General features: G+C 38.3%; 1 protein-coding gene across 2 annotated transcripts in view; it reads left to right on the top strand.

Annotated features, from left to right (window-relative positions):
* The window catches only part of ZNF608 (zinc finger protein 608), a gene marked incomplete at both ends in the record, with an annotated part of 82421 nt that overhangs the window by 34384 nt on the left and 20682 nt on the right, over window positions 1-27355 (top strand). For both annotated transcript variants that reach the window (XM_084225111.1, XM_084225110.1), the window contains one exon: window positions 2916-3171. In XM_084225111.1, coding sequence (XP_084081237.1) covers window positions 2916-3171 — 256 coding nt within the window. The remainder of the gene's footprint in view (window positions 1-2915; window positions 3172-27355) is intronic.

The raw sequence follows: 27355 nt of genomic DNA, 5'->3' as shown, positions 1-27355 counted from the left end.
ACAATGATCTCTAAGAACCACCACTTTGCAATGCTGTTATGATTATCAAACAAGATGGGATAATTTTAAAACATGGGAATCTGGAGCAATGTTTAAGCTTATTGTTTTTTTTCTTGTGGCTAAGGTCATACTTTTGCAATGAACCGGTATCTCAGAGACAGTAAGTGTCCACTTATTTCTCAGCCAAAGGTTTAGTGTTTTAATTTACAGAGAAACAGTCCCATTTAGTGCAGGCGCCCCTGTTTGGCCTTGTCCTGAGTTAATGTTTCTAGTAGAAAACATGAACATTTATTAGCAGGTCTAAATAAACCAGAACCGAGCACAAATATTTGTAACAAAGAACTTAATAGGATACACTGTCAGATCCATGCTTTCGTTAGCTCCCCCTCACTGTTTATAATAGTCAAAAAAACGGAAAACACATCTGTCAATTTAGCCTACATTCACTTAAAACATTGGCTAGTTTAGTATGACCACAGAAAACACTTAGGAATTTTCTTCCTCTGGTTTTGTGATGACTCTATTTTATGGAAGAATAATGTTGCATGTGTGGTAGTAGGTTTTGCACAGCTTTACAGAACACCATGTAAACTATCAAACAGGCTATTCATCAGCATTTTTTGGGTTTATAATGGGATGTGGTTTAGCTTTTCCTAAGTGCTAGGCTCCATTTACCTGCCAGTTACTGAGCCCGGTTCTCTTCTGGTTTGAAGTAAGGTATGTTAAGAACTCCTAAATGATGCGGGGGTGCATGCTGACCCGGATTCACTGACAGAGCACCATTGCACAGCCAGTGCCAGAGAGCAGGGCTCCATGCCATCCAAACCTGTGCCTCCACTTGGCAGCAGGAGCTGCAGAGCGCAGGATCAGTGTCTCCTCACACACAGCACCCACAGTTATGTTTTTGTGTGATGTGCGCTATTAGGAACTGCAAGTAACAGCTGCTGCTGGGGTCAGTTGATATTTGACTTTCCTGTGTGCATTCAAGTCTGCTCTGCGAAGCTTTCTGTCTGTGCTTTAACTTTGCAACTCTCTTGGCATAGAGGGAAGAATGAAGATATCATTGCTTGAGTGCATTGTTCTATGCACAGGAACTCTGCTTTAACCAGTAGAATTTTGATAGTATTAGTAGAATTTTACTCCTTAGGGATGCTTTCAGTATTTATGTTTTGCGTTGGTTTTGGTGTTGTGCGTTTTTGCGGTTGTTTGTTTGTGGTTTTGAAGTTTGTTTGTTTTGTTGTTTTGTTTGTTTGTTCTGGTTTTTGTTTGGTTTATTGGGTTTGTTTGTTTGGTTTTTTTTACTTACCTCTAATCTGAAGATTTCATTTTCAATAAAAAGAATCACCTCTAAATGAGGAATACTTTGGAGAAGACTGTGGTTATAGGTCCTTCTCCTCTCCTGCTTAATTCTAATGTAATTGAGATCAGAATCTAGGCTGGTTGTACAAAGATCATGGAAAACATTTTTACAAAGTTATTGAAAATTACGTAGCATATATAAGGCTTGCACACATGATTAAAAGCCTTGGTGCTTAGTTTGCTTCTATGAATAATGGTAAAAACCCCAGAATTGTTAAAGGCTAATGGTAACAATTGTTACAATTTTTAAAAAGTTCTTCCTAATTTGTTATTTTATGTTCTCCTTAAGAAAAGTGTCCATCTGATGAAGTGGGCTGATGATATATGTGTAATACCTTTTCATCTGTCCTTTTCTTTGTATCCCCATTTTGCTTTACAAGAAGTAAAATTAACTTTAATCTGTGTTAATATACATTTGAGCAAAACCTAGATGATGTACAATGAGTCATTATGTCTTTCCAGTTGGGTCTTCCTGTGAGGTCCAAAATTAAAACCAGCATAATCATGAAGACATTTGATCCTCTATTTCAATGCAGCTAAAAAGCATCTATTTTTAAAAAAATCATTAGGTTGAAGACTGTTTTCTTTGCATGGTATCTGTGATCCAATGGGCCAAATAAATGTGAGTTCCAGGGGTTTAGCTGGTTGACTGGGCACACTCATATCCTTATCTAGCTGTCTTTTATGGAACCAGGGGCCTTAGAGACAGAGTGAAATATTGAAAACCCTCAGCCAAATCTTCATACAGAGAATCTGCTCCTGAGTAGTCATATGGGAGAGATAACTTCTTCAGTTCATATGTTGATATTGTCTCTGTGAATTGTCTTGTGCTCAGACTGATTGTCTGGCAAGATGCATTCTTCTAAATATGCATTTTGGAAACCCTGAGTAATTAGATGGTTTGGCTTGATTCTTAAAAAAGTCCTTTCTGTTATTCTAAGTAGAAAGATCTAAATGTTATCTGTAAGGTATTAGGTGGGTTGTCCTGTCCTAATTTATTTCAAATGATTGGAGGACAAGAGATTGTATTTGCTGCCAAATGGATATTAGAATTGTTCCAACTACTAATTTCTCTATGATACACATGAAAGAATAGCATTTGTGCCTTTGTACCTGTCTTTATAATTTTTTTCTGTAAATAGAAAATGAAGTTCCCAGTTCACAAAATTAATTTCTGTCCACAAATCAGTCTTTGTCAGTGCCAAGAAAAAAGTAAACTTAATCCTTGCTTTAAAAATTTATTATTATTTCATACTAACAGTCTTTGACAACAGGAATAGTCTAGTAGAAACTTAGCAAGCTGCCTTGTTTAGCATGTACGATAGATATTTTTGTACTTAATTTTTCATGTGTGGCATTAGGGCTAATGACAAAAAATTTGAACTCATAAGACTGAAATTACCTGTGATACACCAAATCCCTACATAAAGAAATGCAGTCTTGGCAAACTGGATTTTCTATTAAAAAAAAATTTATGTATTTTATTTTATAATTTTTTATTTTTATTTTTTAAACTCTCACAGCACCATTATAGTAAGTTTGTCTGTTGTTTTCAGGTTGATCCCCTGTTTACAGTGCCTGCACCTCCACCTCCGATTTCCAGCAGTATCACACCTCAGATTCTGCCTTCCTACTTTTCCCCATCTTCATCCAATATTGCAGCACCAGTCGAGCAGCTTTTGGTACGGACGCGTTCAGTGGGTGTAAATACTTGCGAGGTTGGAGTAGTAACAGAACCCGAATGCCTTGGACCCTGTGAGCCTGGGACCAGCGTGAACTTGGAAGGAATTGTGTGGCATGAAACTGAAGAAGGTAAATTGTTTTTTCCATTAGGTTTGTCTCTTGAGACGTGTTGGCAAGGGGGTATGTGCTGTATCTGCCTAGCTAAAGGCTTGCTAATCTGTTGGGACACCATTATATGCTATGACAGTCACAGCTTTACAGTTCAGCTAGTGAGCTTTTATTTTAAAAACAAACGGCAGGTCTTTTTATTATTTAAAGCAGCTGCATTTTCCAAATGACCTACCATGTAACCCCAGCTAATAATAGAATTGTTTCCTCTTGCTATATTAAGAAAAACATATGAAGAAATTGCTAATAGAATAGTGCAAATATCCTGTTTAAATGTACATCATGAGGAGGCATTTATGTGGTGGGAGTGAATATATGAATAGTTTAGATGAAAACTTACCTGAATATTTCAGCTGATAAGAAATGTCATGATTACATAACAATAGAGGCCCCAGAGACCCTGCAAAAATTCAATTTGATGTGATTATTTTTGCTTTTTGGTTATCTAAAATATGCTTTAAGAGGAAAGCTTTCAGCCTTGAAGAAAATGTTCCATGTGGTGAAGAAGTGCTATCAAAACCAGATTGATTTCTTTAATATCTTTTGAAGACATTTGTCCGAGTAAGAGTGCTGGAGAGCTTTGGGGAACACTAAATGTTGATTTGCTATGATTTAGAGCAAAGTAAGTAGGAAGAGGATTATGCTGTGATATGCAGATTTTTCCATTTTTGGATTTCAAAAGCTCATTATTAAAATACCAGCTTTCTCCTGCTAAAAATACTGCATGTGTACACTAAACTTCTGCAATTTTTCATTTAATAATAGCAGATGTTTTCATTTATAGCTGTGTGAAAATCTTTCTTTTGAGAATTATTTAATTTTTAGTGATCTACCTCCCTCAACAGTGAAAACAAGATTATTTACAAAATGATATAATGGCAGAATACAGCGATGCAGCACTTCATGATAAATCCTGACATGCTTCAGACCGTATGCACAATGGCATTTCGTCCTTTGCAGTGATATATAAGACCTCACCAAAGTGCTCTACGCTGTCCTCTCAAAAATCAATAGAGAGAGTCAGATTTACTTGCTTTTATATGCTTTCATCCATCCATCTTTCTCTCTGTGTATGTCTACAGCAGATTCATAAGGTAGATTGATCCTTTTAGATTGTTTTTAAAGCACAGTATAAATTCTGGTTTAAAATATCCCTGCAGAGATGACTGCCCTTAGCAACTCCAATCTTTCTTGACTGGCCTGTATTAAACAGAGGAATGTGTGGGTGTTAACTGTGTTGACATGAAAGAGCGGTAGCTGTTAATAGTGTTATTCTTGCTGAATAAACTAAACTTCTGACCCCCACTGAATTTAAGAGGCCTTCCTTGCGAAAGGTTTGGCACCAGAAATGAAGTATTAAAAAAAGTGCATTCTGGTCAGGGTGACATTCCATTTACCAGTATCTCAGCACTCTAATGGTTTAAAAACTCTTGTTAGTTAATGGAAATGAACTCCCTTAGCCTTTTCCTAGTTTTGTCTAAAACAATTTTCTGAAACAACTCAATTCAGAGATGGCATGTTTGGGTGAAACTGTTATGAGTGTGCCTCTTTTCATAGCTTTACAAACACTCTTTGTGAACACTACAGCTATGAGTGACTACAAATATAGATAAAATGGGATTCTAAAATACTCTCGAAATACAGCTAGAGTGTAGATTAAGACTGAAGATAGTTGATAGGATATCATATTGTGTGGTTTGTACCATGCTCTGTTTGTGTTTCAGACCCTGCTGACTGAAGAAACTAATACAAATTTGACCATTTTATCCTAGAGTCCGCAATAAACACTGTATTAAGAAAAAATAGTTCCTAATGATGATTTTTGCATTTTAATTGAGTCTGGATGTTTGGGGCACACATATACATGTATATTTATGTGTTTTCAAACTTTACGACAACTTCTTGAAAGCAGCTATATAAAAGTTTGCATGAGGCCATTTCTGCCAGATTCTAGGAAACAGCATACAGATGGGTCTTCTTTTTACCTTTAATAGAAAAAAAAATATAATCAGGTACTCATTTTCTCAAGTTCTTATTTTGACTTTAGGGCAGAAAATAATATTTCCTGAACTGGTGTAAATCCACCTTATTTTAACCAAAGTCTTTGTAACTAGGCACATCTAAAACCATCTGGACTTTCAAGATGACATCCAAATATTTTTTTTTGTGATTTTCACGTGTTTGTTTAGTTTTCAGTCCCTTTACTGCTTTCTAAAACTGAATAAAAACACCCATGCAAACTGACATTTCTCTGGCTGTCTATATATCCCATAGCTTCTTAACATTAAAAAATTTGAAGAAGCTAAGGAAGCTATGAACATTTCTAATCCTGGCTTGTGTTTTGAGATATTTCAATTATTTTGTATCTAGTTTAGCCACTCTGTAAAATGAGTTGTGATATGTTAAGGATAGGCTTGTAGGCTGGCTGCATACTCATAGGAACCAAATGTGCTGCCGAGCAGCCTTTGTGTGCTGCAGCAACTAGTTGTGGGAATGCAAATACAGAAAGGATGTGGTGAATCGCAGTTATTACAACAAGAATAGTAGCCTGAGTGGAGAAAGATAAAATCAAATAGTTTATGCAGAACTCATTATTAGCATTAATGTAAAACATACTTCGTAAAAGAGAAGGTATATACTGAGAATTCCAGTTATGAGGCTATCTGAAGTAACCAGTTTTCTTTTATGTATGTTGAGCAAATTGTCACATTCTGTTGCATTTGTTCTTTGAGGTCATAAAAAGGATGATGTTCAGGCTTATGAGTCATATTTTTAAGATAATCACTTCAAGAGTGGGGGGCAAGGGAAGAAAGCAACACTGGATTTCAGACAAAATTCTGAAAGATCAAAAAGGGCGCTGTTATAGCTCTTTTCATTACTTCCACACCACTTTATTTAGTTGACTTGATTTAATAAATCAGACAGACCATTTTTCCCAGAGTGTTTTAATCTTTAGAGGTGTAGAGGGCAGCTGGCATCTGAAGCCTGTGATATTTAATTACAGGGGGTGGAAACTAACCATAGGTGGTTACTCTTAAATTGACTGAGTTATCACATAGTTTTCACATGGGCATTTCTCAGTTGCTCCACTAAGCTGTGCAGTGTTTAATTGCTAGCATGTATGCCATAGGCATTGTCATCTGCATAACAACCTTGTTTGGATATAACTTGGTAGTGTGTCCAGAGTGGTGGTAATGGCTGTGAAACAGAGCTCTAAAGGGACTGTCTGAGGCTATCCTGTGGGAGAGGAAAGAGAAATTATTATGTGGGCAAGTCAATGTGAAACTGGCAGCTGATGTGGATATTTGACACCAGAAACTATCTGCAGTAAAAGTCCTTCACAGAGAGCAGCTTGGTAGTGTATCTGGAGTGTGTGTTTTGGTTTTGTTGGTTATTCTGATGTTCTGGGAAACAGCTGCTAAAAGTCTCTATTGCTATACTGAGAAAAAAGTTTATCTTGAATCAGGTACTTGCTAAATTGTGTGATTATCTTCTGGGAACATAATTTCTAAGTGAGCAATAATTGCTTCTTACTGCCTAGAGGAAATAAAAATGACCCAGAAAAAAAAGAGGAAACCACCAACCAACGTTCTAAATTGCTTAGAGCTCCCGTTTTTGTTCAGCTTTTCACACGCAGTTGCCCTGGGTCACATCCTGGTTTTAGTTCTGCATCTAGTAGTAGAATCTGCCTTTAGGTGGGAACCAGTAGTTCTGATGATGTCCTCTTTTCCTGAAAACTGCGTAGGAGACTGCTCTTGCTGCCTTTGTGTGCAGAACAAGCTGTCTACATGTGGTGACATTCTTCCTCTTTGTGCAGAACAGGTGCAACCTGCTGTTGTACAGTAACAAATAATGGGGAAATGAGTTGTGTGTTTTAATCAGTGTTAGCTTGTTGGTCTTTATAACCTGAGACTGGTTGCCAAATGGACGAAACAGGAATCTGCTGGATCTCAGAAGCCTGATGGGATCATGTCTAGGGTATTCCAAATTTGTCATAGCATCAGTTCTGACACTTTTTGCAGAATTTTTAGAGAAATTTAGTAGAGAGAAGGCGGCTTAGATGACAAAGAGGCATGCTGGTATTTGTTCTGTATACAGTTTTCCAGCCTGCCACTTTTGCAACTAATACACATGGCTTGTTTTGAAAATGTTATCTGTTGCACAGAGCTGATGTGGATTCCTCTCTGCCTTACTATGTGGTCTTAGTTTTGCAAAGACTACGTTAAAACAACAGTCTGTTTTAAATATCTTTGTTTAGATACGTGTTTGTACATGTGTGCGTAAGTAAGGGTGTGTATGTGTCAACAGAAATTGAATAAGAAGAATGAGTAGTCTGGCTGTCTCTTATTCCTGTTAGCAATTTTTGTGGTTTAACAACTTACTTTCACAAATACAGAGGCATGATCAAACAATGAAACTTGTAATGGCGAAAGCCATGTCAAATATGTAAGGAAACAAATGTAGAAATTAGAGATTTTTATCAAAGAACATTACAACAAATCATAGAAATTTAGAGAAACATGCTAAATCACACTTTTGTCTTGAACTCAAGCAAGGTTTATTGAGAGAGGCAATATGCTTTATTAAACCAAGTGATACAGTTGTAAAGAACAGGCTTGCTTTTATACTGGGTGCATTTACATTTCTGCGTGATGTAGACCATTGACTTGCTGGGTACAGGGGTTGGGTATTGTTAATCACCATATTTAATTCAGAATTGTCTATTTATACAACAGAAGCATAAAGATAACTACTGCTCAAAAATCAGGCTTTGTTATGTCCACTTTACAGAGAAGTGATCTGTGGAGATAAGTAGGGTTTTTGGCTAGCTACATTAACAGAACACCTAAAATCCAGTTGTTTTCTCCTGCTGCGTGGGTCGTCTGCTGACTCAGTATGAACATCACCCACTATCAAAATGCCATCTGTCAAGAACAAGCCTTTACATGTATTTATATTTTTACATACTATGTTTAATTTTTGTTCTTTCTACTGTATGTGATGCCAGACTCAGTAAATCGGTGGATTTAAGGAAGCCTTCAATATGTGATTTTTTTATAGACGTCCAGCTGTCTCATTGTATTATCCCAGGCACTTGGGGTCTGACATGCATTATGTGTTATATAGACACTTGTAGCAGAAGAGATATGCTCTGCATCTTACAATGGAAAGCCACAGTCTTGCATAAAAATGTTTGTGGTTTGTGGGAGCTCTACCTACTTTACAGCAGGAATCTGGGATGTACACAGACTGTCTGAAACAAGTTTTAAGAGTTGTAGGATTCAGGATGGGTTTAGCTGTAGTTAAACCAAGATTGGTCATGTCTTAAGGGGCCATTTTGATCATCTCAGCTGTTGGTCTGACCTTATCAGAACAGGCACTTGCTTAAGGACATAAATTCTGGCATTGTCCTCTAACTGGCTTCTATACTCTTTCTTGTGTGTTTCCTTGAAATATAGAGTGCTGGCCAGTGTTTGAGCCAAGGAGTGCCTACTACTTGTAGCCTGTTTTATGCCATTTTCATCGAAAATAAATGAAGCAAATAGTAATTTTAGAGTATCCACAGAAGCCCCACAATTGGTTTTAAACCATTGGGACTTTATGAACCAGGTGCACATGGTTGTGATGTGGCTTCAGTGAGTTGCCCTGAATCAGCTGGGTCACAATAACGAAGCCTTTGCAGGCTCTTTGTTCTCAGCAAACAGTACATAAATCATGTCAGTATAAACATCAGTGAAGCAGAAATTCAAAATAGGTTATGGATGGTCCCTGCTGGCAGAGGAAGGGAGACAGAAGATATTTTTTACTTTGTTGAGTTTTAATTTTGATTCTGTTGCAAAGAACTCCTTTTCCCAAAAATTTCAATTAGTCATTCCTATAAACATAAATTTAAGATTGAAGCTGTTTGATTAGGTGATGTAAAGCATCACAGATTAGTGAAGAGCTGTAAAAAAAAAAAAAAAAAAAAAAAAAGAGGTGAAAACAGAACCTTTGTTAATTTTCAGGCTTTCTAAGTACAGCAGAGAAGTTGAGCTAGCTCATCACCCTTTCCATTTCTTTCCAATACCATTGCTTCAGATTTTTGAAGACTGCAGACCAACACTGGAAGAAAAGCACTTAGGAATTTGTGCTGTTAAATGTTAAATTTGGTATTTAAATGTCAGCATTCCTCCTTGAACATAAACACCCCACAGGGTCTAGCCAGTGCTAGTCCTACAGATTTGTTTAGAGAGGCTGTATGCCTCTGCTGCATGGAGGAATGTGTGATTTCTGTACTGCCTAGTGCTTCTCTTGTTGGTCCACTCTTAATAAACTGATTTAATGATAAGTAAAGTGTAGCCACAATGCAGTCCCAAGAACTGACCAAAAACATCAGAAGCGTCTTATTTACGCGGGGTATTAACAGGCACCTTATCTAAAGGGACCTGCAAATGCCACATTTTCCAGTTGAGTGAGAATCCGGGTGTAATTCTCTTGGTATAACCCAAAGCAGAGAATGAAAAAACAAATTCCAGACAGTGCTTACATAAAACTGCATATTGCCAGACTCCTACAGAGGAAGACTCCCTGCGCTGGTTGTACATACTTAGAAAATTATCCCTTTTACAAACAAGCATATGGGGGCAGGGAGGGTGCCTAGAAAAAGGAAGGAGGATAATTGAGATTGGAAACATTTGCTTGGAGCTATTTGAATGTGAAACTGAGCCTGCTCAAGCAGTGAGGTTATGAGCACTGAAGGAGCTGCTTCAAGAAAAGCAACAGTTTTGAGCATTTGTTGCTCAAAAGCAAAATCTCAGTAGCAGCAGATTGCTTAGAAGTGAGACTGTTCCAGTAAGAAATACTTGGAACATGTGATGTTTGGATTTCTAGATAGCAGGGGGAGAGATGACTGCTAATGAAGTGTGTGTGCATCCAAGTGTTTCCTAACTAAATAAATACCATTGGAGTAGAGAATGAAAGCACAACTGTAATGACATCTTTAGCTGGTGTGCTTCAGGGATTAACCCACTTATTTAAAGATGTTCTCTCGGTCAGCATTAATTTTGTATGTAGTTTAAATAGTTAGGACAAGCTGTTGTATTCCAGTTTTGCTACATTCCTAATCGGGGCCAATCTTGTGCAGTGGTGAATGAGAGGTTCTCTCTGTTGATAAGACTGTATGTTTTTACTAGTACAGATTAATATAAATTTTAAAAATCCATTTTCTCCACTGTTTGAGGCTACGTCATGAAAAGCTGCTTTTGGCATCGGGACTAATTTTCCAGTATCAGGTCAGTGACTGGCCTAACAAACAGCTTTTCATTTTTAAAAGAAAAAGTAGACACTTACATTTTGGTATCCTGAGGCATATTTGTAATTCTTTTTAGTTGCTACTGATGTAGTACTAACTAGCTACTAAACTGGAATTTTTGGTGGCAAGTAGCAATCCAAAAAGCAGAAGGAAAAACTCAAAAATTTTGAACAGTGAAGAGCCCTTTGACCTTCAGGGTTAATAAAAGATTACTGCTTATATTTTTGTTCTAGAAGAGGGAGGCAGGAAACACAGAGGCTGAAAATGTAGAGGGTGAGGGAAAAGAAAAAGAATATATATAAAAATGAAAGGCTCAAGGGAAATAGCTTTCTTGATTTAGTCTGAAAAAGTAGGTCTGGCTTTACAAAAGCTGGTGTTGCAATGGAAAGCACAATTGAAGTTCATCAATTTTATATCCCCAACTGCTATGAAATTTAGGGTAATAAAATCCCCTAGAAACATCTGGGATGAAAAACAAAAGGCCAGTATTAAAGCATTTTGCTTTAATTTGGGTTTTCAGGGTTGGGGTTTTTTTGGTTTTTTTTTTAAGGAGTATCAACTAAAGCAAAACACTTACACATCCACCAAAATTAGCACTGTATACTAGCTGTAAATTTAAATCTTAATAGAACCTAAAGGGGATATAGCTATGGAAATAAAAGACTGTAGAATTAATTTTTAACGGCAGATTTTTTTTTTTACCATCCTTTTTAAAGATTTAATTAGAATAAAGAAGAATATTTAAGAAAAGCCTTAAGAACCTTCTTTTCCCCTGCTTTTTTCTTTTCCCTCTGTTTTAAGATGTCAGTTGAGTTTATTTGGGATGTTTACTAGGTCTTCACTTGGGTCAGTGTTTCGTGTATTTAAGTGATTTTTTTTAATTTGAGTTTTGTTGTTGTTTTTGTTTGAGTGTTAGAGGAAGATCAGGCTATTTGCTATTTCTGTAGTAATTTAGCTAACAGTGTAACAATCTCCATTAATAAAATGGAACTGACATTAGTTGTCAGCAGATGGCAATTCTGTCGCCAGTCCCTAACACTGAGGATAAGTGTTGTGGAAAATCAGTTTCAAGCGGGGATAGTTCCAAATCAATTTTCGATTAATCTAGAGGTGCTTTTTTTTCCCCCCCCATCACTTAAAACTTCTTCATTTAAGTCGGCTGAAGCAAGTAATTATGTTTTACTGCCTGTTTACTTTCCCCTGCAGTGACCGAACCTGTACTTCTTAACCTTGCATTCATATTGAGCTGGCTTTTGTGGATCTTTCAAGCCCTGAGGCTATGTGACCCGCTCTAGCTGGGATTTAGAAACAGTAAGAAGAGTCTCAGGTTTCACTAAAAGAGCTGTTTTCCTTAGGGAAGAGAGAAACTGATGTCAGCTTTTAGCAGAGTATGACTTATAGTGTGTTACAGATTTTAAAAAGGAGCTTACTTTCTAGGTTATACTCTACAATTTTCTAAAAGTCCTGAAAGTTGAGACTTTAGGTTCTGTGGAGGAAGTTTTGCAATAAATTAATATTGAGGTATTTTGTTGAAACGTCACTCTCCCCTTTGACAGTGAAGGCAGTACAAGTTTGCCTGCATCCAGGCCAATTTAATCCAGAAGAATCACTAGCTATTGATAGAATTCATATAGCTTCAGACAAGGAAGAACCACTGGTTACAAGACTGAGCAATTAAAAAAAGTTAAGGGAAAAAAAAAAAAAAGGCTGCTGGGTTCCAGCAATTTCCAGCCAGACACCTTTATTTAGGAGTGGTATAACCAGACGGAATTCCAGTAGATGCTACTAGTGTTCATTCCTTTAATGAAGATCAGATTATTTTTTGCTGAAAGCTGGAGAGAATGGCATTCCCACATAGTTGCACATTTGAAAAAGTCTTTCATTTTTCTGTTATTGTGTGAAAGAAAGAAAGAAAAAATTTCCTTCATATTCTTATAAAAATTTTAAATTCAGCATTTTTAAGCACATGTGACTCTTCAATGGAAAAATAATTTAGTCCATTGACAGTATCTAATTTCGGAGATTCTTCAACTTCATCAATTTTTTGCAAATGCCCTCCTGGGCCCCATTTCTTTCAGGGTGCAGATTACTTAAGATGAGAGTGAAAGATCTGGGGTCTGAAACATAATTACATAGAAGTTTATTTTTCATTAAACTGCATAGTCAAAGTTGGTTAAAAGCAGATTTGTCTGGGAAAATGTCCAAACATACTTCAAGGGTGGGAGAAAAGGCAAAAGGCCGCAGCAGGGTTGGTGGTGGAAGTGTTGCTGGAGATACATACATATATGTATGTATATTTCTGGTGGTGGTGGTTTGTTTTTTTATTTTGGTTGCTGTTTCTTGTTTTTGTTTTTTGGTGGTTTTTTTGTTTGTTTGTTTGTTTTTGGCAGGGGGGTGGGGGGCAAATGTATGTAGGCATCCCAAAAGCTGGACAGACTGTCCCTTGTTCTTTATTCCAGTGCCTAAAGTTCTGTGGGCCTCAGCTGCTGCACTGTTGTGCCAAGGTACTGCCACTTGCTGAGCAGGGAGGCTGTAGGCACCAGCTGACTTGAGATGGATTTTGAATGACCGCACCTCCCCTGCAAACACCTTCCTGTTGACAGTGGGGGTGAAGTTGTATAACATTTTAGTAATTTATTTGATGGTACTCACTGAAGGTTCTTCTGCAAGAACTGACAGTCCGTTTCTCCCTCAGATAAAGATTAAAGGCAGCACAGAGGTCCAGATTTAGTAACTGATGCATTTTCACATGAAATATGAAATATGAATGGATAGGCTAATGCCATTTATTTTTACTTTGATTCTGCCCACACAAGTGCCACATGAAATTAGTATAAATGAAGGGGAAGAGAGACTCTTGAGGGGCAGGAGTAAATCTGTATTTGGTTTTGCTTCACGGCAGTAGGTGGTGATTGTATTACAAATGATTCTGTTGGTCTAGACAAGCAAGTGACAGGAAATAACTTAAAGAAAATGTTTTTGTATCCCCAAAGCGTTATCTTTGAGAAGCACAGTTAGTAATGCTGTTGTGAAAAGAAACCTCCATTTGGACAGACAGCTTGATGCAGGCAAAGCTGCTAATTTGTTTTCAGCTTCAAGGAGCTTTAGAGTCTTTGCATCTTTGGCAGTAACACACAATGTAATTGTCTCCTTTCCCCTTAATCTTCAGTCTAGATGCATTGGCTTAATGTGGCTAGGAGAGGGCTGGAATGTTGACTGAATTAGCTGCACCAGACAGCTTACCCTAACAGGTGAGGAGAAGTTATACCAGCACTCTTGACTTTGTAGAATGAGAGAAGAACGCTGGCTGTTCTTTTCATCATTGCATCTAGTGGCAGAAACCCTTTTAAGCAGAATGGAAAATAAATTGTGGGGTATGAAAAGGAGGTGACAGAACTAATGTTCTTGCACTGGCAACATTACTCAGCTATTAGAGGCTCTCTGTAAATAACAGCTTTGCTTTCATCTATTTTCTGCCTCTTTCTTTCACAGAAGTAATTTTGTAACACTACAATTTTTAAGTACTGCAAAAAAAGCTAACTGTGCACCAGGAGATTTGTTTGCATTCCTGTTATTCAGTTTGGCATTGTTGGTGGGCAGCAGCTGCTTACGCTTTTGGAATATGTGCCATTAATATACCACTGGTTTAAAACTAGCTCAATTCACTAAAACTACAGTCTTCAGTAAAGGGATGTAGCACATCATTGAGCAATTAAATTATTTAGTCAATCCAGTGGTTAAGCTTGGGTCAGCTTTGAAGGGTAAATTTCTTTGCCGGGATACATTCCTGGCTATGAATGAATGCATGAATAATCTGTCTTTGAACCTTAAGATGCACAATAGACACAATAACTCTTGAGTTGAACTCTTGAGAGTGGGTTGATTTATGGGCAGCTGTTGAAAGTGCTCCTAGTCAAATTATTTTTTAATCTGTGAAGTAGAAACCTGTAGTATATTAATTACTGTATACCATTCCAGTGGTAGACAGAAAAAAGCTGTGCAAGTTTTTACGACGGGTTTTTAATTTATAAATTAAAGATTAAAAGGAAAAAGTAATGATTTTGACATGGTACATTGCCATAAAATGAAAATCACTTGTCAGGGCTCCAGCAGACAAATAGCTGAAGGCGTTGTTGACCTCAGCTGCTCAGCCAGTTGATCTGTGTAAGTTGCCTCCCGTTTAGCAGAGGCAGCAGCGGGGACTGTGCGTGCTCCCGGTGCCAGCAAGTTCACAGACCTGCATAAGCCAGTGCTAGTTTCATTTACATTAATGCTGTGATTGCAGGTGACCAAGGAGCTGGCACACATTTATTTCTACCTTTCGCTTTCTTTTACCATTTGACACACATTTATTTCTACCTTCCCTGTTTCAAGGTCCAGAGGCTCAAGCAGAGGGCAGGCGCTGATGTACGGGAGGGTGTAGCATTCCCTCCACCAAGACTTGGCCACTCTCCACACACATTCCTTGAAATACTTTTGGGAAGAGTCAAGAGGTCCCTTTTGTGACCCGAAGTAGTGGCTTGGCATGGCACCTTTTCAGCTCTGGGGAGGACTGAACTCTCCTTGTCTCAGTACCCCTTCCTGAACTATTGTGCCTACATTACACAGTGCTTGCAAGGTCTACTGGCTGTTGTAAGGCGTTCTGAGTTATTAAAATTGTGTCATGGAAGTTGGGTTTTTTTGGGAGTTCTGAGAATTAGTTACAGAAGGAGCAATTTGATTTTATTTTCTTTCAGCTAACAGGCCAAACAGATGGGGAAGCAGACCTGGAGTGGTTTTGCTGGCTGCCTGCCACGATTCTGTAAATTTTGATTTGTATGGATATGTAACAGTTTTATTTTTCCCTTTTTAGAAATGTATGCCTGTAGGACTTTGGGAAATTAATCACTGGCTTCCTGTGAAACGTGCACTTGTAAAACAAATGTTGTAGCAGTGTGCCATGCAGACCCTGTGTTGTGTCAATTAGGAAATGTGACATCAGCAAACTCCACAGACTGTCAAAGGCTAAAGCACTTTTCAAAGCACCGTTCATTCACAGCTCTCCAGAGAAAGAATTAAAAAATGACAGAAATTTGAACTGCAGTTCAGTACAATTTTATTGTTTTTCTTTGCCATTCAAAAGGCACAGGGCTTGTAATTCTGCTCAAATGAGATTTTTAATACCATTTGACCTTGCACTATTTTGTATTTGAAATTAACAAGACATTCATATTTTCAAAATCTGTAGCAATAACCAAGTGTGAGGTGATCAAAACTTGGATATCCTAAATTTAAAGTTGCAAGGGAGAAAAGAAAAACACAACCCAGGATTCACCTTTGTTCTGTCCCTCACCCCTTCATGCTACCCTTGGCACCACCTCACCAGAACAACCTGCAAGCAAAAGTTACTAAAGCTTTTATTAACTGTGGTATTGAGGATAATGAAGCCACTAATTACACACCAAGAGGGCTACATTTAAGAGTAAAAAATGCTAGAAATTTAAGCACATGACTGATAGCCTGGGTCATGGTCCTTTTTTTTTTGTCACTTTTTTCCCTGGAAATTTTGGGAATTGAGTTTTTTACTGCTCACTCAGCATTTGGATATTTGAGATCAAAAGGCCTTTCCTTCAAAGAGTTTCATGTTGTTATTTAAATGGTAATTAGATCTATCCTCAGTTTGGCAGTGAGCATTTTAACTTCAGTAGACTTAGGATTTTCATTATTTTCAGTTCTGTGCTTCTAATGGAGGAGGTGATCTGGGCAATGACAAAGATTAATTGCAAATTTGGAAGCTAGTTGCTAGTGACAAGAATTTAGGAAGTCACATAGACTATTTGAGCAGCATGTGCTCCGTAATGAATGATTTTGCTGCTCTAGTATTTTGTGCCTTCTTAACTGCTGCCTTTTGCTTCTAGAGTAGTTCCTTACTGCCAGATTCATGTTTCTGTACAGTGTGGACTGTGAATTACATATAAATTATGGGATTTCTAAAATCTATTTGTCTGCAAACCTTTGGTTTAATTCAGTACACTCTCAAGAAAATGTCACAGCCATGAAGTGCTGATCTTCAGAGAGGCAGTGGTTGAAGACTAGCAAGCTCTGGTGTATACCTTCTACTATAATCTTCAATACTTTCTGGTGACTAAAAAAATTATTTTTACATCATGTCTTTGGGAGACAGAGCCAACATTTTGCTTTAATCCCTACTCTTCACTGAACTGGACTTCAGTTCCTTTCTTGTGAAGTCTTACCACCTTCAGCTGTCTGTGCGATGAAGCAGCATGAAAATTGCTATCATTGTTATCTAGGAAAGACACTTTCCCAAGGGAGCATATTGCTATATGATATCATCATCGTAAGTAAAATACTGCTGAAGAACATGATGAGACACAACTGTATTTCCTGTGCTTGGTGACTTGGTTTTCATTTTTCTCTGGGGAGACCCCAAAACACCCTCAGGTATAAATACTGTTAGAGTGGCTAAACTGTATTCAGGATTAAAATGTCCTTGTGCTAAACATTACACAAGAACCTGCAGACCTGAGTCAGAGAAGCAGATAGTTGAATGTGACAGTTTTCAAAACACCACAGTACAACTTCCATGTGTAAAGGAAAAACACATCTGCAGAGTCAACAGTGGGGTCTTTGTATTGGTGCTATAGCACCAAGGACTGTGTTAAAAACCTCTGGTGTTCTCTAATAATATTAGATGTACCTTCCCATTGACAAGCTCATTTTCTTTAGACCACCCAACATCACATCTAACCTGCAGCCTTTTTTCCCCAGCAGTCTCCTTCCTACCCTCCCCCAATGTATGGTGCATGTGTATTCATGTTTTTGCTTTCTGCTCACGGAGATATCCAGCTGGGAAAATATAGTGTGTACAATACTTTCTGCCTTCAACTGACATTTCTCATAAATTGCAACAGAAACACTGCTATCAGCAGCTAAATAGCAGGTATAATACAGCTCTACATAGCAAGTCTCAGCAGGACACAGAAACTATGGTTACCAAATTTCCAAAGAGAAAGGGTTGGGAGGCAGAGTTTTTTATATAAGAATAACAGGGGAAGGGGAATGAGAAACATTTAAAATGGGTTCATTGAATGCTGCCTTAAAAAAAAAAAAAAAAGGCTTATAGGGGCTGACTCAGTGGCTTTGCATTCACTTTTTGCTGAATTGTTGTTTTAGAAGACCTCACAAGAGGTTTCTATTATAAGCAATGCAAAACAGTCTTTCCTAGTTGGTCCTTAAAAACACCCCTACCCTCCACACACATTCCTTGAAATACTTTTTGGAAAATACGTAATACTTAACTGCTGTTGTAGTCTAAAGTGTTTATGACAGAATGCCTAGGTCAGCCACAGTGCATTTATGGTTTGGTGGAAATAGACTAGTAAACATCATTATGTTCCTAATCACAGGATTTATTAAGTTTGATCTTGCCCTCAGCTCTATTCAAACTCAAATCTTGACTGGAAAAGGCTAGAATGCAACCTCACAGCATAGGTTAGAAAATATATCATAGTATTTATTGGCATACGACTTTTTTAGGTTTTTTTTCAGGTCTTGGTTTTTTGTTGTTTTGGTGGGTTTTGTTGTTTTGGCAGGTTTTTGAGTTGGCTTGAAGAGGATATGAAGCCAGAGGAGATCTTATTTATCAAAGGTTGGTCTGTTCTTTGTGGCCATGGTAGAAAGGACAGGAAACAATGATCTTAAGTATTGACAAGAGAGATTCAAGTGAGATACAGCAAGGATAATGAGGCTATGGAGTAAGTTGTCTAGCAGTTTGTGGAGTCTTCCATTAAAGAAAAACCTATATGAACATTTTTCAGGGTAGATGCTGATACTGCTTCAGAAGTAGGAGGGGGGTAGACTGGGCAACTCCTGAAGTCCTCTTTACTCTGTAGCCCAATTCTGAGAGCAGGATACTTTTGGGTCTAGTTTTTGTTTTGGCGTTTTGTTTTATTGTATTGGTTTGGTTTGGGGTTTTTTTTTGCTTCTCACATGAAGATTTCCTAGGAAATTAGGACACGGTGTGTCACCTTCCTCCTTTTTTTTTTTTCCCTCTTAGATTAAAAATTAGTTGAACAGCATTAGTGAAATATTTTTAAAAGGCCATAAAAAGGAAATTGTTCTGCCTAAACAAGGACTATATATAAATTATAGCAGACAGCTATTAATCAAGGGCTCGTGGGAACCAAATATGAAACAGAGAACAACTCTCTTATGGACAGCCTAATGAAGACCAACTGTTGAATCCATACAGCTAAAGGAAGAATGAGAGAGTGCAGGTACTCTTTGCTAGGAAGTTACCCTTGTGCTTGGCTTCAGCTTTAATTTTTCATACCAGTACCTAGATAGTAAGTACCTTATCATTTTGAAGGATGCTTCTCCAGTAACCTTTGTGTTTTGCAACATAATCTTTCAAAGCTACCTTAGGAGGAGTGAGGGCAGGCAGTGTTGTAAACATAGTACAGCATATAGAGATACAAGAATGCCATCAAGTCTGAGGGAGGCATGTAAATAACACTAATCTTCCATTGGTTTCAGTTGGGAGAGTAATGAGGAGATACTGCTCTTCTTCAGTTGATCAAACTATTTTCAATGGAATGATTTCCAGCAGTAAAACATTCCATTCTTCATTAGCATTTTTGTTCGTTTCTTTGAGTGGTATTTGTTGTACGCTGAGTTTTGCTTGGAGAGAGCTAAAAAAACAGCTCTTCAAGGTGTCAAAGACATGGCTAGGTCTAATTTATTTATGCTATCCATTAGATAGGTAGCAGACAGCCTTCAAGAGACAGAATTTAACTCTTAGTCTTCCCACTTTTCTCATTCTTCCTACCATTCAATGGTAATAGTATTTAATGTTTTCCTAGTTTTGTGTTGTTATTTGTAGCTGATTTCCCTGTGACAGAAAAAGAGTAATAGTGAGCTTTACAACTGTCTTAATTTGAAAAGACAAGTGTCTGCTCATGAGGGCAAGAGCCTCTCTTGAAATGGAAAAGGTTTGGAAACATTGTTAAAATTATTGTAATTTTGAAATTAAGGGACTCTCAGGCAAAGATATGGGAGTAGGAATAACAGTTCTTTATTAGGAAAAAAATAAAAATGCAGAAATACAAAGCAACACTGATAGAGTCAGAATATGACCTGACACCCTGTGGGTAGGGTGTTGATAGCAGTCCAATTTGATGGTGGCTGCAGTCCTCTTGCAGTGATAGGTGTGGTTCTGTTGGAGCAGTGATCCTGTAGAAGGGTGCAGTTTTCCTCTGCAGGGTCTGGGAATCCAGTGGGAAAAGGCTTCCCCGGTGTTCCAAATCTTTGATTGTATCCAGGTAGGAATGCTTGCCTCCTCCTCATGGGCGGAGCATCTCACAACGGGATGATGTAATTTTATCAGTCATGCAGTGACACTCAGTGTTATCTTAGCAGAAGATATTTCCTGGAGGGAAGATGGGTTGTGGAAGAGATAAAGAAAACTTCCCAATTAACAGAAGATAACCATCCCACCTCTAACAAATGGTAATAGAATACACACCCTTAGCCAGATCTTCCATTGCAGCCTAAGGCAACCACTAATGTTCTCTTTGATTCATCCTTTATTAGGGTTTTTTCCACAGTCTTCCCTTACACTTCTGAACTTTTAGGAAGTCTAAGTATCTCATTAATTTCTCAGTTGGTCAGCCATATAGTTTCATCAAAGAGCAGTCATTATCCATTTCATTATATAACCGTGAATCTCCTTGGCAATGAGCAACTAGTTTACAAATGTCCAACCTTTCTCTCTGTCCAGTCTCTCTAAAAGAAAGAGGATGTATCTCAGAGACATCAAGAGAAAGCCTCATACTTCTCTAATTATGCAGGCAGATTATTTATTAATCTCCCATTGTGAAGACCTTTAAGAAAAAAAAATCTTTAACCAATAAGCATATAACTTTTGCTTGTGCCTGCTATATTCTCTAGGCAGGACAGGTGAAATGTAGAGTCGGAAAAGTAAGTTTAAAGCTGTTTAGAATCTAGACACAATTTCATCCTGTAAGTCTCAATGATCCTTATGATCATTGTGAATCTCTGAAATCCAGATAAATTTGGAAGGTTCTTTATGAAATGACTTTGCTTTCAAACACAAAGACTGAAATTGGCTTAAATCTTACTAGAATTGTTCTTCCTTGACTGTTATGTGATGGTTAAATATTGGAGAGAATAAATTATCTTTTTACTCTCTGAGTGTTTCTGACAGCCTTCAGTAGAATACAGCCCCCTATCCTTGGAGGTCTATGGGCTCATTTTCAGCAATTCCCAAAGATACCCAAGTGGGTATATTAAACCCCTTAAGAAAAGACCTATTTTTTCTCTGATATGTCTATTTTTCTAAAAGACTGGCTGTTGATTTGGGAATTTAAAAGTACTTGAAATAAAGTCAGTGGATGTAATTTTACATGGAATAATTTCTGAACCACCTTAGTCTAGCTACCGAAATAATCACTTTGCAGTCTCTTGGATTAAGGATGCTTTACTTCGAGTTGCCAGTTTTTCAAGTTTACCAGATTTGTCTTTCGTCTTTTTTTGTCTGAAGTGGAGCCAAGTCTTTGGACTAGTCTATAGGTGATTAAAAAAAAAATCAGAAAAAGTACACAAAACTTTTTGAAAGGAATAGTTGTTAAATTGATATTTGTGAAACACTGATTGTTTCATGAGCCTGCTTATATCTTCAGGATCCTATCAATATAAACAATGTACATATAGTCCTTATGAACTCTTTGGTCAAGTTTGCCTTTCTAATGGAACAAATGCAGATTCTGGTGTTATTAGAAATAGTTCTTAGTCACTTGGCAGTTTTGTCGAGGGAAAAAAGGGCCTTTTCAGAGGACAGAAGCTCAAAGTGATGTAACCTTGCAAATCTTACAGGAAAGTTAGAATGCATCTGTTGGGCAACAGAGAATCTTTGCCCTAAAGGTTTTTAGATAGAATTCTGCTGTTTTAAAAACATCTAAATGAAGCGTAAAGGTAGCAGCTTTCTACCAGCCTACCAATCCTCAGCTGGAAAGAGATCTTGATGTGGATTTCTTTTGGTGTAGCTCTTGCGTGTCCTCCAGCCTTCTTCTTTAGAATCTGATTCCATTCACCAAGCAGCCTTTTTATCTGTCTATCCCCAGGAAGTTTCCTACTAAAAAGCAAATGTTTCTGATTGTGCATGGGGCTATGCAAAATGAAATAAGGCGTCTCAAAAATAAGATGCTAACTGGATTTGAGCTGTCTCTAATATGATTGATTGATGAAGGGAAAAAGACAAACCCTCTAAAAATGTATTCCATGAACACATTAAAATCCTAAAATCCTAGCTTTTTGGATGTTTGTTTGTTTTTTAAGTAGTCTGGTAGCCATTTTATGTAGTTTCAGATCTTTGTTAACAAGAATACATCAGTTCCTCTTATTAAATCTGCTGTCTTCAAATCTTCACTAGTGTCCCTTGTTTCAAAGGCAAGTTTCTTCCTTCCTTAGAGTTTTCATAGATAATTGTAATTTTGTTTCACAAAATGACATTTATGGAAAATTTTCAACCAGTACTGGAAAAGTCTTCCAGGAGAAAACATCCCTTTACCAGTGTACACCAGTCCTAATTTTGTTCAGCTCCCAAAAGAGGCAAAAGACATCTATATTCTTGTATCGCTAAAGAGTTCAAACAAATGTGTGGCCTTACATGGATCTCTAGTATTCTTCACTGTCTAGGTCACAGGGGAAAGTCTGTGAGAAGAAATGCAGCCTCTAAGCAATTATTTGAATAAAATACTCAAAGATCATAGAGAGAACCTCTGAACACAGTGCAACTGTGAGGAAAAGGTGCCACAGCCTTGGCTGCCTTCTGGGTGAGGAGAGAGGCTTCTGCCAGAGATTTGAAAAAGGCAGCCAACTGTCATTCCTTTCACACCTTCCTGAAGTGTTACAAACTTCTTGTTGTGGCATCTGTTGTTACTGCATTTGGTTGTCTACTGCTCAGAGAAGTGGTTCATCAAAAGAGAGCTCATGGGTGGAGACATATGGAGGTCTGACTTTTTCCCCCATTGCCACCCTTCCTTTGTCAATGCCGTTTTTTTTTTTACCTGATGAAATGCCCTGAATCTGAGAGATTCTACTTTACTCTTTCTTTTAAGTGCCCTTAATCTGCTGGTGAATATTGCACAGGAATGATAAGAGAACAAAAAGCAAGTATAGTACCAGTTTTTGCTGATTACTTCTGTGGCTTCAGATTGTCATCTTCATAAAATCATAGAATATGCTGAGTTGGAAGGGACCCACAGGGATCATCCAGTCCAACTCCTGGCCTTATGCAGGACACCTCAAGCCTCACACCATATGCCAGAGGGCATGGTCCAAATATTTCTTGAACTCTGTCAGGGTTGGTGCTGTGACCTCCTCCCTAGAGAGCCTGTTCCAGTGCCCAACCACCCTCTGGGTGAATTAACTTTTTTTCTAATACTGAACTTAATCCTCCCCAAAACACCTTCAGGCCGTTCCCGTGTGTCTTGTCAGTGTCACCATTGAGAAGAGCTCAGTGCCTGCCCCTGCTCTTCCCCTCACAAGAAGTTGTACCTGCAGTGAGCTCTGCCCTCCGTCTCCTCTCCTCCAGCCTGAGCAGACCAGGTCACCTCAGCCACCCCCACACGGCTTCACCCCAGGCCCTTCCCCATCCTCGTGGCTCCTTTGGACACTCTCTGGCAGCTCAATGTCTTTTTGTGTTGTGGCACCCAGAGCTGCCCCAGCCCTCGAGGTGAGGCTGCCCCAGAGCAGAGCAGGGCAGGACAATCCCCTCCCTTGCCCGGCTGTGATGCTGTGCCTGATGCCCCCAGGGCACGGGGCCCTCCTGGCTGCCAGGGCACTGCGGGCTCAGGTTCACCTTGTCATCAACCCCAGGACCCCCAAATGCAGGGCCCTTCCTGCACTCATTTCCTCTGTCCAGCCTCTCATTCCCCAGTTTATCTGTACATCCAGGGTTGTCCTGTCCCAGATGCATAATCCAGCACTTTCTCTTGTTAAACTTTTTATGGTGGGTGGTTGCCAATCTCTTCAGGCAACCTTGTCTTCTGAAATGCAAGACTCTTCTTCATCAGGCAGGTAGGTGAGTTTAAAGATCCTGACTTAGTGTGGAGAGCCAAGAGGAGAAGAGCAGTCTTACCATGAAGTTGTCACCCAGCCAGTAGGAGGGAGGGTAAATATCTACCCCATTGAACCCCCACATTCTCCAGGGGTATAAGAAAAAATGCATTGGCTAAATGTACTTATGAAACCGCATTCACAGCTTAGGACTGAGGGAGGTAGATTTTAGAAGGATTTGACACGTCACACTGGCATTGCATTAAAGAGGAGGTCCATTTGAGATATGCAGATTATTCCATGTAGTAAATGATGGCATCATTTCCCTTGCTTCCATCCTGACAGAAACCATTAGCTGTAGTGGATTAACTGCTGTCTGAATGGAAGTTGTTCTGACAAGGACGATCATGTAAGGAGTGAGCTGTAGTTTTATATTAGGAGAGAGATCAGAAAACTAATGCATCAGAGGATTTGAAGAGAAAGAACAAAACACTCCCAGAAGCCTTGCCTTTGTGGCCTGTCAGAAGCAGCTTTCTTCGTGTGGCCAGAAAGAACATAAATGACAATAAAACATGGAGTTAGGAGTCGTACTTAATCTGACTAAATGCTGTACATAAAGTCTTTATCAGTCTTTTCTGCTCCTGTTGCTACAGGCACATATTTTCAGGCATTCAGTTAATTTCCCTCTCTGTCTTGCTACTAGGCAGGGGTTGCAAAAATTGAAATTTGTTGATATTTTCAGTATCATAAATAGAGAGTGAAGGATAAAACTAGTATGACCCTAGTTCAGACGTGATATTTCTTTCCTTCCCCCCCTCCCCCCATCAGTTATGCTGCATTACTAAGCACTCACAGCGTAGTGGTGATCGAGTTTACAAGCCCTGTCATCACAAAGATGGCAAATGAAAATGTTTTTTGCCAAAATTCATGAAGGAGTAGCAGTTGAGGTGTGGAAATCAGAATTAGGACCTTGGGGCTTTTGGTCAGTATGTGCTGTGCTCTCCAGCACAAATCTGCATAACAGAATGAAGGGAAGGATTTTCCTCATTAATTTCTGTGACAAGGAAGTGAAACTAACCATACAGCTTGTACTACAAAGTTTTTATTGCTTTATAAATTTTATTGAGATAGAAATTAACCAGTTTCTTCTGTGTTTTAAACAGAATCAGTTTGTGTTTTTTGACACAGGGGAAGCTCATCTGTGTTTGAGAATAGATTTGTTTTCTGTTAGAAAAGGCTGCACTTCAGAGAATTTTTAAACAGTATTATGTATTAACTTGACACACCATGTTTAAGAATCTGTGGTTTGGGATTTTTAATTTAGCAACAACAGTTTTTTCTACCTGATTGGTTTTATGATAAGCAGTAAAGTATCATGAAAGAGGTACTGAATAAAAAGAAAACCACTCTGAGCAGCAACAGATGTGCCAAGGTAAAAAAATATTTGTCTGCATTTCCAAAAATTTTTCAGCACTGCATCCACATTAGGTCTGTTGCCATGTTTATTGAAGCACTTGAACTATGTTTCCCTCATCATTTAAGGAGGACTGTTGAGCCATGGGCATCTTATGTTGTGGCGAACATATTCAGGATTGTCTTTCACTTAAGCTGTACTGTTCATTAATGGTTTTAAGCTGCCCTAATACATGTAGAACTTACACAGCTTTATTTGGGTGCTTCAATACAGATATGTCCATATTTGAAATGAAGGCTTAATGATCTGTGACTATCTGAAAAATTAAAATGTATAGGCAGAGCCCTTGAAACGTCACCCATCTTTTTTCTCTTATTTTTACAATAATGATTGTACAAGATGGGATTTGCATCTATGAGCAATGAGTTAAATACTTCCAAATCTCCTTGAAATCAATCTTGTGTGTTCGTGCATGCAGATTGAAAACCATGACTTTGAGATTTACGTTCTGTGAATAAAATTTACGTTCCCTGAAAAGCAAAGAAGGCTGTCATTTCATGCTTCCTAACCTTCATTGTCTATTTCACTTCATCAGAAGCCCTGTGCGCCTGCGCACAGTCTTGAGGAACAGCTTTCTGCTCAGTCGATTTTTGTTTTATAAAAGCCCTGTTTTCTTTATTGGTTTACCTATTACATCTGTAAAATTTATTTAAGCTGTGACAAATTTCTCTTTTGGGCCCAGAGTATGAATGAAGAACAGCCGTCAGGCTGTTGGTTAAAGATTTGTTTGCTATGACTGTTCATTAAATGGTAGGGGTCTGTAGGTGAGGCTAGCTGTATAAAGCTGCTCTGAGTAGGTGGGTTATGGGCTGTATTTAGTGAATATACATCATCAGGGAAAGAAATGTGCTTCAGCAGCTTTTTGTTTTGTTCAGCTAAAATGGGTGTTGATTTTGGAAAGCTCAGCAAAATCACTGTCATTTTTCCAAATTAGATATCATTCAGAGTACCCATGAAAAACAGCATTTAGCTTAAATATAGCAGCATTACTTGTTGGCTTTGTAAGTTGACAAGAATAGCATTACATTTATTTCCCTTAAAAAAAACCCACTTGAGCCTAACACAGTGCCTGGGAGTGAGAGCTAATTGACAGCACTGCAAATAGGGGTCCTTGCATACTGCAAGTCCTGTACAGTCCCAGGTGCTGCAGTGCTTACCTTTTCACACAGCTTGGCTGGTTCTTTTCAGTCGCATTTTATGTCCCTGTAGGGATAAGAAATTTATTGCCAGTACCATTTAAAAGAAAGGAAATAAAAGAACATTTGTAAAGATAAAAATTTGAGTTACTAATACTGTGACTATTTGATCCACAGTGTCTACATAAATAAATTGAAAGGCCGGCTCTATTTTTACTTTTTATTGTGCTATTCCAGCACCACCAGTGCTTACTGCTCTGTTTATTCAGATGTCTACCAAAATAACTGTGAAACTTCATTTTCACCACAATCTGAAAACAAGCTATTTGATGAACTGTGAATTATGAGTTCTTCTCTTTCTTCAGGGCGTAAATATGCTTTCAGCTGAAAGCTAGGGAGGGAGTGGAATCCTTCATTTGAAACAAGCTTTTAGTCTGCACTTGATCTCCTCTGGTTTTGTATGAAAAGCCACATTGGACTGAATGACAGCTGAAAAGGCAAGCTGCTGTGTCAGAGGATTTAGCAGAAGGAAACTGCTGTTCTTTCAGCCAGCACCTTCCCAGAAAGCTCTCTGGGTCTTATACCAGTTCAGTGCACTTGTGAAGTTGGAGCACTAAAAATATGTGGAAGAAACAGTTTAATTGAAAATATGTCTCACTGCCTTAGTACTGGTGCTCAGATTTAAGAGAGTAAATAATTCTTTACTTACGGCTACCAGTTCTTGTCTGTAATTTAATACGAGATGATCCTTTCCTAAAAGCTGAAGTTACAATGGCAGAATCATCTAAGGCTACAGCTGAGTTAATTTAAAATGTCCCACCACCATACCACCCCCACGCCAAAAAAAAAACCAAAACCAAAAAAAAAACACCAACCCACAACAAAAAACTCCCCACAAACAGCCCAAAAATAGAAGGAAAACTTGGCCAACTGCAAAATCTAATCATGTTACACAATTGTTGAAATTCTTACAGGAAAAAGGATTTTGTGTATGTGGCGACAGCACCTGTTGGTGGTATTAAGATTTATGCATGCAGCTGAAATCATACAGAGTTGTTTAAAATTAAGAGTAATAATGAAGGACAAATGTTTTCAAAGACAAGTCAGTGTTCTCATGTCGCACATGTAGAAGTCTCATTTAAATGGTCTCAGGCCTCAGAACAACAC

Source organism: Fringilla coelebs, assembly GCF_963513975.1.
Source record: "Fringilla coelebs genome assembly, chromosome: Z".
Classification (NCBI taxonomy): Eukaryota; Metazoa; Chordata; class Aves; order Passeriformes; family Fringillidae; genus Fringilla; species Fringilla coelebs.
The sequence above is the reverse complement of the archived record's forward strand: the minus strand, read 5'-3'. Positions and strand labels throughout refer to the sequence as shown.